Source organism: Portunus trituberculatus, chromosome 45 (assembly GCF_017591435.1).
Source record: "Portunus trituberculatus isolate SZX2019 chromosome 45, ASM1759143v1, whole genome shotgun sequence".
In the NCBI taxonomy this organism is placed as follows: Eukaryota; Metazoa; Arthropoda; class Malacostraca; order Decapoda; family Portunidae; genus Portunus; species Portunus trituberculatus.
In genome coordinates, this window is record NC_059299.1 from 12,924,842 (window position 1) to 12,942,250 (window position 17,409).

The window sequence follows — 17,409 nt, forward strand, 5'->3', positions numbered from 1 at the left end:
ATTGCTCACTTTAGATTACTTTATATTTGCTTATCTAAACTGATTTACATACTATATGTAAATATGAAAGGAAAAATATTCCTTTCATATTTATTTATTGGTTGAAACTACAAATTTACCAAGATATGTATCTTATATTGATACAAAGTTGTGTAGTGAATGCTTCATGAAATCATGAACTTGAGATTTCAACACTTTTACATTAACTCAGGAACTCACCAAGCTCTTTGCTGACAACAGCACTGACAGCATATGTGCCGGCATTTCCTAGAATGAAGGCAGCTACCTCAAAACAGAGAGTTAGGTTTTCTTTGATAAACACATTTTTTTTCCATTCCAGTATACAAGACATCTAAGTGAACGACTTCAAGGTTCAGAGGGCAACATGATGTGCTATGAGCAGCTACTTAGACATGTTAAAATCAAGCATAGTGGTATCAGTAATATTATGCCTAGTGGAAAAAATATATACAACTACAATGCCTTCCTTGACATTTGCTGCCATTAAGTGCATAATTACCTTTCCACCCAACTTGGTTCTGAGCCAGAGAACACCTGCAAGGTAGCCTGCCCGCCCCACCAGGAACTCATCACCACCACATGAGAGCCAGTCCACAGGTATCAGTATCGGGGCCAGGGCAGTGAACTTGTTCAGATAGGCTTTGCTCTCCTCCATGTTGCCTGTACAAAAGAGGTGCTGGAAATGAGGAGCCTAGGGTTCTGAACACTACTGTCTACTTTACTAGTGTTAAACACACATACACACCTTCTTTTGAACATAAAAGATTAATTATGCATCAACAAAAATATAAGGAAAAGTTAAACAAGCTACTACAAAGTATAAACAGAAAAAAAGAGAGAAATCAACTTTAATCCTGACTGAAAAAATTACATCTAAATGGTGCTAAACACAATATGTAGGCTCTTTCTATTTCCTTTACTGTTTGACCGGTCAAGTGTGCAATATGGTTCTGGCAGTCATACCCATGGTGTGCAATTATTGGCAAAAAATAAAAATAAATAAATAAATAAATAAAAAATAAATAAATAAATAAGACAAAAAAAAAAAAAAAAAAAAAAAAAAACAATTTCTACTGTTTTAAGATGAAAGATCACATGGAAAAGTATAAGAAAATAAAATTCTAATTAGATTTTTTTTTGTTTGGTTCTTTAAAACTGCCATAATTAGATTTCTTAAATGTTTCACTGCAAATTTTTTGCTTTGTTTTGTAAATGATGCTTATTTTCCTACACACACACACACACAAAAAAAAAAAAAAAAAAAAAAGTTACAATGAAAAATACCATAAATGACATCTATGCATATTCTTGAGTGATGTATTACTTTATAGAGAAAACATAGATAAGGAAACATTCACAAGGAAATGGAATGAGGTATGGGAATTATTGCAATTTCAACCAATACACCACGCATAACTATAACACATTCTCACTGTCTAGACCAAACTTCTATAAGCATTTCTAACCCCATTTTACCCTATCAGAAATTAACATTAACTTCAGGACAGAATTTATAAGATTTACCTCAATTTTAGCTCTGGATCCTTCCACAGCAGTCAGTCAGAGGATACTGAGTGTGTTTGTGTGTTTGTTATTAATATTGCACAGGGGCTTTAGCAGTCTGTCAGTCATTAGGTTAGGTTAGGTTTAGGGTAGTGTAGATTTTTAGTCCAAATATTGATCTTTATTTCCCTAGACTTTTTTCAAAGGGGTAAAATTTTGCTAAAATCCCACTTTCCCAGGAGGTTCCCAAGCTTGTTAGACATAGGAAAAAAAAAAAAAAATAAATAAATAAATAAGATAGAGTATACTGGTTGAAACTACAAATTTACCAAGATATGTATCTTATATTGATACAAAGTTGTATAGTGAGTGCTTCATGAAATCATGAACTTGAGATTTCAACACTTTTACATTAAATCAGGAACTCACCAAGCTCTTTGCTGACAACAGCACTGACAGCATATGTGCCGGCATTTCCTAGAATGAAGGCAGCTACCTCAAGCCTGTGGTTGCTGAGGTGGTGATTGATGACTGGAAGGAGGTCCCTGGCCAGCTCCAGCAGGCGATCCCTCTCTGGAGCCAACTGGGACACACCTGCCAGCCGCACAAAGGTGTAGGCAGCTCCCGTCAGCCCAACATACAGTCCTCCATCACAGTTCTGCAGGTTAGTGCATGACTTACAGTAATAGCTGTATCATGCTCGTCCATCAACTCATTCCTGCTTCTTTTATCTTCTTATTACCAATGTTTTACATAAATCAACTATGCCTTATATTACAAAGGACACAATACTTTATAATGTAAAGTGGACAGATATAGAAGTTTCCAACTTTCTTCTAGAAAAAGAGGAATGAATTCAAACTAGCTAAAACGACATACAAAGAATAAAGTGACATGAAAGTATGATATGACAGATTAATACTTCTAGGCAATGTATATTATCCATCTCTTCTTGGTACGGTATCATTTTACTTTAGCATGAACAGCAAGTTGCTGTTGGCTTTCATTACCCTTCTCATCTTAAAGACCTTGTTCTTTTGATCAATTTGAACCCATACATACCCGTTGCAAATTGTTATTTATTATTTTATTTTCAAGATTAAACTCACTGTTATGTCAATGGCGGGAGGCGACGCACCACCACGTGCGATGGACAGACGGGCACTGAGGAACGCTGTTTTGGTGTGCTTTCATGTGTGCATGTCATATTATCTGCACAAGCGTGATATATTATGACGGTGATTGGGTTGGGTTAGATAAGGTTAAGTTATGTTGAGTTTTGGTTAGGTTAAGTTAGGCTAGTGTATATTCATTGAAAATTGGTAAAAATATACCAGAAAAAAAAAATGCCTAGTTTTACCAGAAACTCGAATATCCACAACAGACAGGGGGGGGGAGGAAGGGGGTGATAAAAAAAAACTTTTGCCTCGAAAAGAAAGTGTAGGTATATTTATTCAAAACAGGTCAAACAAGTCGTAATTTAACATAAAAAAGAAAGAGTTGATTAGTTTTACCGCAAAATCGTATTTTCGTAAGAACCCTGGGAGGGTTAAAAAAAAAAAAAAACTATGGATTTGTGAAGGAAACGAAGTGCATATTCATTCAACACAGGTCAAAATCTACCAGAAAAAAAAAAATTTCATCTGGAAGTGAGCTTAACTGGTACTTACCTGGTTGGGCTCCCGAGGGAACCCCGCATGGCTAGCACGCCAGCCCTACAAACAGATACTAAGGGGAGCATGGCAATAAGAAAGGGCTAGAAAGTGTGCTAATTGCCAAAAACAAATGTCAGGATCAATTTTCACAGAAGTCAAAGAGAAGGTCACACAAGAAGATAGACAGACCCTTCTTAACCACTTCGCGCCGGATGTTAGAAAAGCCCGCCTGTATGATATACGGGTGGTAGTGCCATGCACGAGCGGGAAACTCATGCAAGCTTGTCATACTTGTCATCTTTGTGTATTATGCTGCTATTTTTTAGTTACTATATCGCCTTCGAAGAGGAAAGTGGGCGCTTCTCTCTTGAGAGAGAGAGAGAGAGAGAGAGAGAGAGAGAGAGAGAGAGAGAGAGAGAGAGAGAGAGAGAGAGAGAGAGAGAGAGAGAGTGACATTTGCTAATATTTTAGACACAATCGGGACGCATGTAGCTTATCTTTCGAGAGGAAGAGGGAGAGGGAGGAAGGAGAGGAAACGAGAGAGAGAGAGAGAGAGAGAGAGAGAGAGAGAGAGAGAGAGAGAGAGAGAGAGAGAGAGAGAGAGAGAGAGAGAGAGAGATTATAAAATTTGTTTTTGTATTTGTGTGTGTGTAATTCACTGTTTGATCTGCTGCAGTCTCTGACGAGACAGCCAGACGTTACCCTGCGGAACGAGCTCAGAGCTCATTATTTCCGATCTTGGGATAGGCCTGAGACCAGGCACACACCACACACCGGGACAACAAGGTCACAACTCCTCAATTTACATCCCGTACCTACTCACTGCTAGGTGAACAGGGACTACACGTGAAAGGAGACACACCCAAATATCTCCACCCGGCCGGGGAATCGTACCCCGGTTCTCTGGCTTGTGAAGCCAGCGCTCTAACCACTGAGCTACCGGGCCGTGTGTGTGTGTGTGTGTGTGTGTGTGTGTGTGTGTGTGTGTGTGTGTTTTCACGAATGTTACAAGGCGGGACGCATGTAACTTATCTTATGAGAGGGAGAGGGGAGGGAGGAAGGAGGGAGGAGGAGGGAGATGAGAGAGAGAGAGAGAGAGAGAGAGAGAGAGAGAGAGAGAGAGAGAGAGAGAGAGAGAGAGAGAGAGAGAGATGGGAACAGTCTATGCCACTGGGTAATTTTAGACACAAGGTGGGATGCATGTAGCTTATCTTTAGTGATTGGTGGAGACAAGGATGGTGGGAGGAGCACTAGGATTTCAAGGACAGCATACGGCGTGAGTAGTTGGTATCCAACACACTATACGGGACAACTGAACTGAAGAAAGCTCAGAAAAGAAATATGACGCCTACGTAGGCGTCACCGTATATGCTACTGGGGCTTCATGACGCCTACATAGGCGTCACCGTATTGAAGGGGTTAAAGCTGTCAAGAGAGTCTGATTCAGCCAGATTGTTAGGAAGGGAGTTCCAAGCTTTCACCACTCTGACGGAGAAGAATCTGTGTCTGGCATCACGATGACCATGAGGAACAAGGATTTTGTAGCAATGACCTCTCGTGCCAATAGAAGGGGCTAAGGTGAACAGATTGGTAGGAGAGATTATGAAAAATCTTCCAACATTTAATTAAGTCTGCACGTAGCAGCCTCCCTTTGACAGAGTATAGATTCAAATCTGTGAGACGCTTAGCATAAGGCTTGTTTTCAAAACCTTGAATCCTTTTTGTCCACTGTCGCTGAACTGATTCAAGCAGTTTTAAGTCAGTACTATAGCCCGTATTCCAGACGGTAGATCCAAACTCCAGAAGTGGGCGAATATGAGAAAAGAGGAGGGTAACCATAAACTGAGGGGAGCGGCTTAGTGTTGATTTTAGTAGATTATTGGACAAACCTGCTGCTTTAGAAACAACTGACTGAATGTGATCATGGAACCTCAGGGTTGAATCAACTATAATGCCAAGGTCAACAACACTGGAATTTAAGTGAAAGGGTTCGTTATTTATATGATAGGAAGAATATGGACCCAGATCAATGGTATCACGGAGGTGGGCACCAAAGCTCACCTGGTTTACTAACCTGGTTAGCCACCCTTAGCTCCCAAACCAGAAAAATACAACGAAAAGCTAGGAAAATGGGTACGCCAGTCAACTTTAGATGTAGATTACTGGATGATTGTAACAAACTGTGAGTGGACTGGAATGTGTACCCATTGAAACTGTTCAGAAATGCAGAATATATTATTGTGCAACAAACAGCAGCACATGTGTATGCATATTACTCCACAAAGTCGTACAGAATGTCGCCTAAATGACTGTGAAGGACTGATTTGAAGGATGGCAGCGAGTTCAGAGCAACAACATGGTCAGGCAAAGAATTCCATAAACGGACACACCAGAATGAGAAAAATCGAGATCTAAGATCCACTGAACTGTACTGGTGAGCTATTTTAAAACGGTGTCCACGAGTATGTGCATGTGGTGTTGTGATGAATAAATCTTCGGGAGAGATAGAACACTCAGAGTGACTTTAGTCTTGGCAGCATTGACTCTTAAATCCCAGGATTCAGCAACTGTTATGAGGGTGGCAATGTCTCTTTGAACAACTGATATATCAACCATGTTCATGTTATTGTAAAAATTTACCCTCTTCTTTCTAGCGTCACAAATAGACATTATATACTGCAGCAGCATTCCACCCCCACCTAACAGCATCAGCATACCAACAAGCAGCACTGACATCACTGCCACTAACGTCACAACACCACTTTCCTAAGAACCTCACACCTCTCCAATTAATAAGTGGAGGTCTTAGCCACTCAGAAAGCACCCGATGACAACAGCGGCACTCACCCTTGCCTTCTTGTCCCATTTGGTGCTGATGTCCTTCACGTAGTCCAGCACACGCCTCGTCAGCAGCTCAGGGTTTTTCACGGTGACATCCCCGCCAGTGTAGTCCGGCAGCTGGTTAATGAAGTGCCTCCGCGTGGGGTCCATGCTGCAGCGTGCTGTGTGGAGTAAAATCAATGGTAACACGGGAGAAGGGCGAGTGCTGGGGGAAGCTTTGGGTGGCCGGGCGTGGGGGAAGTGACGTCACGAGGGTAAACACCAACACCTTCATGTGTGCACCTTTATTTGCAAGGGACGCCACCCTGGGTTTTGCCAGGTGCACTCAAACCATCTCATCTTTTTACATGAAACTTTACAGAATGATATCCAAGCTGCCCGTTTATATGATAATGACTAGAAAGTTTGAGTTATAAGTGGTTCGTGAAAAAAAAAAAATAAATAAATAAAAATATTTATATATATATATATATATATATATATATATATATATATATATATATATATATATATATATATATATATATATATACCTAGATAGGTATTTACAGTACCTATCCATAGGTACCTATAAAAATATGTTTACCCAGGTAGTTATTCCCAAATAAAAAAGAAAATAAAAATACAGCAGAATATTTTAGTAGTAATAAGGAAGCATAACATCAGTATCAAAGGAAGCAAACAACTAAAGAAAATAAACGGTTACCTGCCGTACGGTACAAATTCCACATATCAGAAAACTGTACTATTTAAATTAATTCGCTAATAGACCATTAAATATTGTTTATAAGATAAGTTATTACATAATAAAAACGTTTACACTGGAATGCAGCATGAGAGCATTATTACGCAGCATTGTGCAGATAACTACAACAACAGAAATATCAATACAGTTTGACACTCACAAAATAAAACCAATATATTTTTCACATACATTTCTCGCCATGGTCAGGCTGTGAATCACAACGGCAAATCAAATCAATTGTAGTAAAATCGTGCAGTTTAGAATGCACCGCTCCCTAAAATGGCTGATTCGGTGAGTGTATGTTTCCGTTTGTTTTTATGGCTATTGTGCGTGATGTAGAGCGTGTGGTTGGGCGTGGGCTGCATTGGCGGTAAATACACGAAAGCATCTGGCCTCTGGATAAACGTGGACGAGGGGAAGAGGGTGAGGAAGGAGACGAGAACGAGGTGACGTGAGGGAAGGAGGGGCAAGGAGAGCATTCTGGTCGCTGTCCTGAGTTTGTGCCTCCATTGCTGACGCTAATTTCTCCCCACCGGACACGAGAGCGAGGAGGATGACGTAGCACAGTGCCTTGATCCACAGTGGTATTTCTCGAGGATAACCACCAGGGATTGGGCAGTGAGATGTGATGGGATGCTGGGCTTGTGTGTGATGCGGACCTTCGCTTGCTTGTTTGTTTGCTTAATTTTCTGCTACAGATCTCGCCGATTTGTTCCTGCCATGGACACTCTCCTTTTCAGATTTCTAACCATGGCTTATTTCAAACCCTAGATATTTTCCCTGTGTGATTGTTCTGGTTAATCCATCTTATCCTTCATCCTGCCGTAGATATTCTTCCTTTCCTCTCTCACCGTGGGCACTTCCCCTCACAAAGTTTTTCCTCTACAGTGATTCACTGCCCGACATTTTCTATCACCTGTACATTATTTCCCCAGAATATCCTCCTATATGTTCTCTCCCCCCCCCCATTGGGTCTGTCTTCCCTTCATAATATACTCTCCTTTTATTCCCCCCCCACCACACATTCTCCCCGTTAACTTTCCCCCCTGGACCGCTTTTTATGTTGGTATCCTCCTGTAAGGCTTCTGTTCCTATTTCCTTGGGCACTTACATGCTTGGTTGACTTGCCTATGTTTCAGGTGGAATGTTAACTTTGTGGAGCTGAGACAAATGCAATGTTTCTTGGTGCTTCTGTATCTTGTGGCAGTTACATATTAGTCTTGATTTGCCTTCTTTCTTTTCACATTTGGCACAGCTGTGAAGGCTGATCAGAATTCACTTGGGTCTGGTTGATTTTGACTTTGCAGAGAAATGCATCTTGTTCACTGCTTGTTAGAAGTTAAATATCTAATGTGCAGTTTTCTCCACTGTGGTTAATGTTCTCTTTAGTTCTCAGACCTTTCAGCTGATAAGAAATAGTCAGGATTCATTCGTAATTTCCTTCGGCAAATTTGTAAGCAATGTATTGTTACTTAACTATTGACCATGATTTATCTTGATTATATCTTATTTTTTTCTTTTTCCAGGGGTCACAGTTCTGCCCTGGACCTTCATTTAGTTTTGTATTTTTTTAATATTTCTCCTTTTAGTAATACATAGTATCATTATATATATATATATATATATATATATATATATATATATATATATATATATATATATATATATATTTTTTTTTTTTTTTTTTTTTTTTTTTATTTATTTATTTTTTTTTTTTTTGCTTGAAAAGTACTGGTTGGAAATTCTGCTGCCATTTTTCTATTTGGTGGCTAAGTTGGTCATCTTTCACTCAATCAGGTCTTATTTTGTTGGCCCTCACTTTTAGTAGTACAGTAGTGCCCCATGCCACTGTGCACCCCCACCCATTATTCACTCCTGAATGAAGATCGGGTTGATGGAAAACATATTGGTGTTCTTTGGCCACTTGGGAATAGGCTGAAATATGGTCTGCTGCTGGTAGGACGCATAGCTACTCTTGTCACCAAGAATCCAAGATCACCTTTCCTGAGTGCTGATCACTCAGCAGCCTCCTTGTCTTTCTCAGAGTTAAAGAGCTTAAGTCAAATTTGGTGTCATATCCATGTACTCTCCTAATTATGGGATGTGTTCAAAATCCTTAATCTCTCTCTCTCTCTCTCTCTCTCTCTCTCTCTCTCTCTCTCTCTCTCTCTCTCTCTCTCTCTCTCTCTCTCTCTTGGTTTATAGATTTTATCATTCAGCATATCATTATGAGTATGAGGTGCATGTGTTACCAATCAAAGAGTTATTGTCATTATATATATATATATATATATATATATATATATATATATATATATATATATATATATATATATATATATATATATATATATATATATATATATATATATATATATATATATATATATATATATATATATATATATATATATATATATATATATATATATATATATATATATATATATATATATATATATATATATATATATATATATATATATATATATATATATATATATATATATATATATATATATATATATATATATATATATATATATATATATATATATATATATATATATATATATATATATATATATATATATATATATATATATATATATATATATATATATATATATATATATATATATATATATATATATATATATATATATATATATATATATATATATATATATATATATATATATATATATATATATATATATATATATATATATATATATATATATATATATATATATATATATATATATATATATATATATATATATATATATATATATATATATATACAGGCAACCCCCGCTTAACGAAGGGGTTACGTTCCTAAAAAACACTTCGTTAAGCGAACCGATTATAACAAGTTTAACCCCTGATTTGAACTTCCATTGAGAGTAAGCAAAGTGAGAGTGCATCATAGTACAGTGAAAGGTTTAATGAAAGTAAAAATTATGAAGTTAAACATTTAGGTAGTTTAATTTAAGTCATTATAATGTACACTAATGTAAGTGACTTTATAATGTTGATGATCTTAACTTTATGAAGGGAGGGAGAGTGAAACGGGAAATACACTAACCGGCAACCTGTGGAATGTAAACAAAGTGCGCATCATTGTACCGCATACAAAACTTATGTGCCACATTTCCACAAGGCTTTCCATTTTATCCATTGTAGAGTCACGAGTTCGGGTGGTTCTTTTAGCTTTCAAGGAAGATGCGGTCTCACCAGCCTTCTTAATAGAGTCTGCTGACTTGAAAATAGTAGACAGTAGATGGAGTCAAGATGGTGGCAAGCTGTGTTATTAGTTTTCTGGCCTCTCTCTTGTCAGTGAATAATACCCAGCTTCACTTTGAGAATAAGACACTTCCTGGTCTTCTTGGGAACGTTAGGCCACATTGCAGGGCGTTTTGGTGGTAAGTTGAACTAGGGAAGATGAGCTGCTGGTGACGCTGTTATGTTTTGACTGGGGAGTGATCTTGATCTTGATATTGATGCTACAGGTGGCTCGGGATCGCTCCAGAGCCAGGCCTTTGGATCGGCTGCTCCTGTAGAGGACAAAAAAGACAAAATAGAAAAAAAAAAAGAAAAAAAGTAGCATATCTCTTCGTTAATGATCCCTACACCTTGCTCGCCACATTCTTTCCAGATACTCCTTCACAGCCTCCATCATCCTTTCACTCGTCTCTCTACACAGTCCCAGCAGCAACACCATCCATTCCCTTCCTGTCTTCTCCACTCTTTCATTCTATTATGCCCTAATTCACTCAAGATCACTTGCATCATCTCATGCCTGTCTCTCTCATACTTCTCACACTCCAGCATGACATGCTCCCCCGTCTCGCCCTCCCCTATGTCACACATCTGGCACACCTTGCTGCAGGACTCAGACCACCTGTAGTTCCTTGCATTCACATCCATACACTGTGTCCTAGCTTGGAAGAGAAGGTCATACCACCTTTCATACATCGGGGCTTCCTTTTCCTTGTACCATTCCAGGTTACTCTTTTGTTCCATCCCATTCTTCCATATATTCAGTCCCACCCACTTCACCTCTCTGTCTATCTCACTCTTCCATTTCCTTGCATCCCATTTAGTTCCTACCCTGCCTCCTCTTGTCACGATCCATTCACGCTCACTTTGATTCCTCCCAGCCATTCTCATCCCCCATACCACTTGTAAACCACTCCTCTCTGTCATTCTCATGCACTTCTTCCTCCACTGACTCCCACTTTCATTCCACAGGTACACCTTCCTCACTATTCTTTCCTCATCCATTCTTTCCAGCCTGACCTTGTATCTAAGTGTGGCTTTAACTAGTCTTTCCTTAAAGGTGCTCCATCCCATATCCCCTCTCAAAGCTTCTGCTGCTGTGTACCTTGGAGCATTCAGTGCCATTCTACCTATTCTATTTTGTCCCACCTCTAGGTTGTCAATTTCACTTTCATTCCATGCAATCACATCCATACCATACATTATGCTGGGCACCGCCACACTCTTCCACATCTCTCTCAGCACATCATATTTGCTTGCTCTCATTCTTGCTGCACTCCCCAATTGTCCTACCCACTGTTTCACTAAACCTAACTTTTCATTCTTTGTCTTTTCACACCCACTTGGAGCCACCCACATCCCCATGTACTTATATTCTCGTGCCTGATTCATCTCATTCTCTCCAATTTTCCATACTGCTTTGCTTTCATCTTCAGACCTATTCACTATCATCACCTTACTTTTCTCACTACTAAACCTAACTCCAAAGTCTCTCCCATATCCATCCACAACATCTAGCATTCTCTGCAACTCAACTGCTGATTCACTCATGACCACCACATCATCTGCATAAAGGAGCACACCTATCTTCTCATTTCCCACTCTTACTCCTGCATTCATTCTTCTCAATCTGGCTGCTAACTCCTCTGTATACAAACTGAAAAGGGTTGGTGACAGAATACATCCTTACCTGACTCTTCTCTCACTCTTCATCCAGTCTGTCTCTATATCTCCTAGTCTGTATTTAGTTTTGGTGTCAACATACATGCTATGCACTATGTTGATTTTTTTTTCACTCAACCCAATCTTTCCTAAAACTCTGACTAACATTTCTCTATCCACCCTATCATAAGCTTTTTCTATATCCAAAAAACCTAAATACAATTTGCCTCCCTCCTTTCTTTTTTTTCTCAATCATTTCATTTACCACAAACAAGTTATCCTCAGCCCTCCTGTCCACACAGAAACCATTCTGTTCCTCACCTAACACTCCAGCTCGCTCAATCCATTTACACAATCTCTCATTCAGCACTCCACTAAATACTTTACCTACTGTGTTTGATAATGCAATCGGCCTATAGTTCTTCAGTTCATTCTTACTCTTGTGTCCTCCCTTATGCAACAGAGTCACCCTGCATTCATTCCACATTCTTGGCACCCTCTCTTCCTCCCACACCTGGTTAAACACCTCAGTCATCCTGTCAATAACAACCTCCCACCATTTTATACATCTCATATGGTATCCCGTCTAAACCTGCTGCCTTCCCATTCTTCTGCCTTTTCACACATCTCTACCTCCTCCTTGCTGATTCTCTCATTCAGTTCATCTGCATTCTTCATCTCCAGAGTCACACATCCTTCTCTCACACCAAACACTTCACCTACACCACCCACCTCTTCCCAGAACTGTCTAATTGCCTCCCTGATCTCATTCTTCTCTGTTATAACTTCCCCATTCACTTTGAGACTCTCCACACCAACATTCTCTGACATATTCTCACCTCTCATGAACTTGTACCATTCACGGCCACCTTCCATGCCTTTCTCTCTTAAAGATTCAATCACACTCCTTTCACACTTCACTTTAGCTTTCATTATCATTCGCCTTGTGAGTCTCTGTTGTTTCACATATTCTTCATATGCATTCAGGTACTCATTCTCTGCCTCATCGCTTTCATGTCTCTTTTTTTCTCAACGTGCGTGATCTTGATCTTGATCTTGATGCTACAGGTGACGCAGAATTTCTTCTGAGTCAGGCCTTTGTATCGGCAGCGCCTGTGTTGTCCACGAGAGGCTTGATCTTGATCTTTATTCTACAGGTGTCTCAGGATTTCTCCTGAGGCAGGCCTTAGTACCAGCAGCTCCTGGTGTATTCAAAAGCCTGTCAGCTTGCATGATACGATGGGGCTTTCAATTTTGGAAAAAAAATACCTGGATAAAACTTCGTTAAAGCGAGTTTGGTGTTCATTAAACAAGCAGGTAGTAGTAAAACCTTCGTTAAACGGGGTTGCCTGTATATATTTAAACCTATATATAGCGAAATTTCGTTGTGTGAACCTTCGTTAAACGGGGTTGCCTGTATATATATATATATATATATATATATATATATATATATATATATATATATATATATATATGTGTGTGTGTGTGTGTGTGTGTGTGTGTGTGTGTGTGTGTGTGTGTGTGTGTGTGTGTGTGTGTGTATTTACTTAGTTGTATTTACCTAGTTGTAGTTTTACAGGGCCTGGGCTTTATGCTTGTGTGGCCCTGTCTCCATATCTACACTTATCCAATCTTTCCTTAAAACTATGTACACTCGTTGCAGACACTACTTCTTCATTCAGACTGTTCCACGTCTCAACACATCTTTGCGGGAAACTATACTTTTTAATATCTCTTAGACATCTTCCCTTCCTCAGCTTCTTACTATGCGATCTTATGCTTTGACTGGCATATTCTTCTCTCAGGATCAGATACTCATTGTCCACTTGGTCCATTCCGTTGATCAGTTTATAAACTTATATGAGATTCCCTCTCTCCCTTCTCTGCTCCAATGTTGGAAGATCCATAGCCTTTAGTCTCTCCTCATATGTCATCCCTTCAAGTTCTGGGACCATTCTTGTATACATTTTTTGTAGTCTCTCCAGCTTCCTTATTTGTTTCTTTTTGTGAGGGGTTCACACTACTGCATATTCCAATCTGGATCTTATAGTACTTATCAGTTTCTTCATCATTTCTTTGTCCATGTAGTGAAATGCTACTCCAATATTAGCAAATTATATGTCTCTGAAAATTCTATCAATATGGCTTGCCGGTTGATTATTTTCTTCCATCGTCACTCCCAAATCCTTTTCCTTTTTACTTTCTCCAGTTCTACTCCATCTCCCATTTTATAGATTCCCACTGGTCGTCTTTCATTCTTTTCCATTTCCATGACATGGCTTTTGTCCACATTGAATTCCATTTCCACTTTTTACTCCATTCCCAGATCTTAATTAGGGCTTTTTGCAGTATTTCACAATCCTCTTTTTGCTTTATAACTCTGCATAATTTCGTATCATCTGCAAACAGATTTATGTAGTTGTTCACTCCTTCTGGCATGTCTTTTATATAAATGAGAAAAAGTATTGGCGCCAATACTGACCACAGTGGCACTCCGCTTTCTACTGCTCTCGACTTGGACTTATATCTTTGACTACCATCCTTATTTCTCTCCCCCTCAAATAATTTTCCATCCATCTCAATGTGCTTCCTTTTAAGCCACCCTTCTCATCTAACTTCCACAGCAACCTTGCATGTGGCACTTTATCAAACGCCTTTTTTAAATCCAAATAAATACAATCAACCCATCCCTCTGTCTCTTGTATCCTGTCAACTATTCTAGAGTAGAAACTCAGTAAATTTGTTACACACGACCGACCTTTTCTAAAGCCAAATTGGTTATTTGATAATAATTTGTTGTCTTCAAGGAACTCGATCCATTGTTTCTTTATTACTCTTTCACACATCTTACATATTACACTAGTTAATGATACCGGTCTGTAATTTAGAGGTTCTTCCTTCCTTCCGCTCTTATATATGGGAACCACCTCAGCTCTTTTCCATTCTACTGGTACTGTTCCATTTTCTATTGAGCATTTTATGATGTTGTATATAGGTCTTGCTAGTTCTTCTCTACATTCTTTTAATATTCTGCCTGAGACTTCATCCGGTCCCATTGCCTTTTCTTCATCCAGTTCCTTCATTAACTCTTTTATTTCAAGCTTGGTTACTTTAATCTCTTTCATATAGATTGTCTCTCTATTACCCTGTGGTCTTTCAAATTTGGATTCCTTAGTAAACTTATTGTTTAACAGTTCTGCCATACTTTTTGGGTCTTCCACCATCCCATTTTCTCCTTTTAACCTTTCTATTGTTTCTTTTTGTCTTATTTTTCCATTTATGAATCTGTTAAACAATTTTGGGTGCTCCTTGCATTTTTTGACTATGTCCTTTTCATAGATCCTCTCCTCTTTCTTCCTCACTTTAACATATTCATTTCTTGCTACCTATCTTGCTATCTTGAAGTTTACCTTATTTACTGGATTTCTATTTTTCCTCCACCTTTTCCATGCTCCATCTCTTTTCTCCTTTGCCCTGGCACACTTTGCGTTAAACCAATCTTTCTTTCCTTCTTCCTTAGGTCTATATTTCAGGACATATTCCCTGACTCCTGTTTTGTATATTTCCAAAAATAAGTTATATTTCTCTTGCACCCCCTCAGAGTTTTCCATCTCCTCCCAGTTAGCGTATTTGAAATAGTTCTTGAGATTCTCAATATCAGCCTTTCTGTAATTTAATCGGTCTCCTTTGTATGATTCATCTCTATCTTCTTTTCCCTCTTCTATATCCATTTCTAATATTACATGATCACTCTTTCCCAATGGGCACTTATATCTTATATCATCATTCATTTATATAGCCCTTGTAAAAACCAGGTCTAATCTCGCTGGCTCATCGTTTCCTCTGAATCTTGTGTTTTCCTTTACTTTTTGATCCATCATATTATCTATCATTAGGTTTAGGAATCTTTCTCCCCAAGCTTCTTTCCCCATACCACTTTCATAATTTTCCCAGTCCACATCTTTACAGTTGAAGTCTCCTACTAATAACACTTTTCTCCTTTCTTTAATGACTCTCATTAGACTCTTTATAGTGTCATCTATCATGTCTTTATATTCTCGGTTGGTCCATACATTAATTTTTGGTGACACATGTTACAATGATTGTTAAGTCTTTTTTATTAATATGCATCTTAACATACAGTACTTCTGCTTTTTCTTTCCCCATATTCCACATGATTTACCACTATCTCTTTATTTGTCATTATCATGACTCCTCCTCCTCCTTTACCCCCCTCTGTCTTTCCTCCATACGTTATATCTATTATCTATGCCTATTTTGATTGTCTCATTTTGTTTCAGCCAGGCATACAGTATCTGGTTTTTCTTTCCTTATGTAATATTTTAGTTCTATGTTCGTATACATCATTTTTAGTTTCTTGCCCTCATCACTTTTAGTTACACTTGGTCCACTGTTGCCTCTTCCTTCTCTCTTATATACCATTTTCGTATCCTGTCTCCTAGAATTCTCCAAAAAAATGCCTTTTTTTCCTCCTCTGATCTTTAATTATTTTTTCCCTTACTGCTGCCGCCAATTCGTTCTAGTCTATCTCCTCCTTTCTTCCTCATTCTTATTTTTTCTTATATATATATATATATATATATATATATATATATATATATATATATATATATATATATATATATATATATATATCCTTGCAGCCTTCTGTTTCTCTGAGTTTTGTTGTTCTATATAACATCTGTTGCTGCTTGCGATTTTAGTAGTATCTTAATTGGTCTTGTTCCATCTTGATAAGGTCCCATTCTGTGAATTTCCTCCACTTGCTCCTCTAGGTTCTGCCTATCTTCGTCATTTAGAATTTTTAGTAGGTCTTTAACTCACTTCATTTCCTCCTTTTCCCTTCTTGATCTATATTTTACAGTTTTTTCTTTTAGTCCAAAGATAATTACACTTTTTTTTGTTCTGCAATTTCCCTTACTAGGTTTTCCTTTTCCTTAAGGACTCCAATAATTTTGTTTGCCATTTTCTCGTCTCTTTCTTTTAGTTGTTCTTGAATCACCTCCTGTAAGTTATCTTTGTCTTTCTTATCTTGTACTCTCCATGCCTGTACTTCTTTTTCAGTCACGTCATGTACTCTTCCCTCCCCTTTGCTAACTAGATCTTTCAGGTCCTCTTTTTCTTTCTCTACTTTACCAAGTCCTTCATCCATCTGTTTCTTATATATAGCTAGTTCTTTTCTCAGTTCCACGTTCTCTACTCTTAACCTAGCTTCACTTTCTTCCACTTTTTTTATCCGGTCTTTCAAGTTCAGAAACTCTCTCCTGTTCATCGTTCTCTTTACTTCTCATACTTTCTCTCATCCAGTTGTCTAATTTTTTTCTCCAAAGTTAAAACTCGCCTATGGAGGGCGGTACTTGTCTCATCGAATCCTCCGAATCTAGCCTCTTCCTCCTCATCATCATCCTTTTCTTGTACAGTAAGCCCCCGAATTTAGCAAAATCCAGCTTAGTGAAACCCTTATTTAGCGACTGTCTGGAAAAAGGCCAAGCCCTCAAGTTTAGCGATTTTCTCTCCTGCTCGCTCTGAGCCAATCGCGTGTCTGTTTGGCCGTGACGTCAGCCCCACAGTGCCTCCGGCATTCCCGCTCGACACGAGCTATTGTGTGTGTTAATCCAGCGTGTGAACTCATTTTTTGTGCTCCCATCCTCGCTGTTTAGCGAGTTTTGCTAT

The 17,409-nt window shown here is 38.5% G+C and overlaps 2 protein-coding genes across 4 annotated transcripts in view; one reads left to right on the forward strand and one right to left on the reverse strand.

Annotated features, from left to right (window-relative positions):
• Positions 1-6,290, reverse strand: part of LOC123519665 (lanC-like protein 3 homolog) — an 18,151-nt gene extending 11,861 nt beyond the window's left edge. Inside the window, exons 1-4 of one of the 2 annotated variants that reach the window (XM_045281146.1) lie at positions 6,027-6,290; positions 1,954-2,182; positions 521-681; positions 220-267 (exon numbers count right to left, since the gene is read on the reverse strand). In XM_045281146.1, coding sequence (XP_045137081.1) covers positions 220-267; positions 521-681; positions 1,954-2,182; positions 6,027-6,170 — 582 coding nt within the window. In that variant the 5' untranslated portion in view covers positions 6,171-6,290. The remainder of the gene's footprint in view (positions 1-219; positions 268-520; positions 682-1,953; positions 2,183-6,026) is intronic. The other variant, XM_045281147.1, reaches the window with a different exon arrangement.
• Positions 6,291-6,910: 620 nt separating this feature from the next.
• Positions 6,911-17,409, forward strand: part of LOC123519664 (serine/arginine repetitive matrix protein 2-like) — a 46,017-nt gene continuing 35,518 nt past the window's right edge. Inside the window, exon 1 of one of the 2 annotated variants that reach the window (XM_045281144.1) lies at positions 6,911-7,056. In XM_045281144.1, coding sequence (XP_045137079.1) covers positions 7,045-7,056 — 12 coding nt within the window. In that variant the 5' untranslated portion in view covers positions 6,911-7,044. Of the gene's footprint in view, positions 7,057-7,207; positions 7,350-17,409 lie in introns of those variants that run through there. The other variant, XM_045281145.1, reaches the window with a different exon arrangement.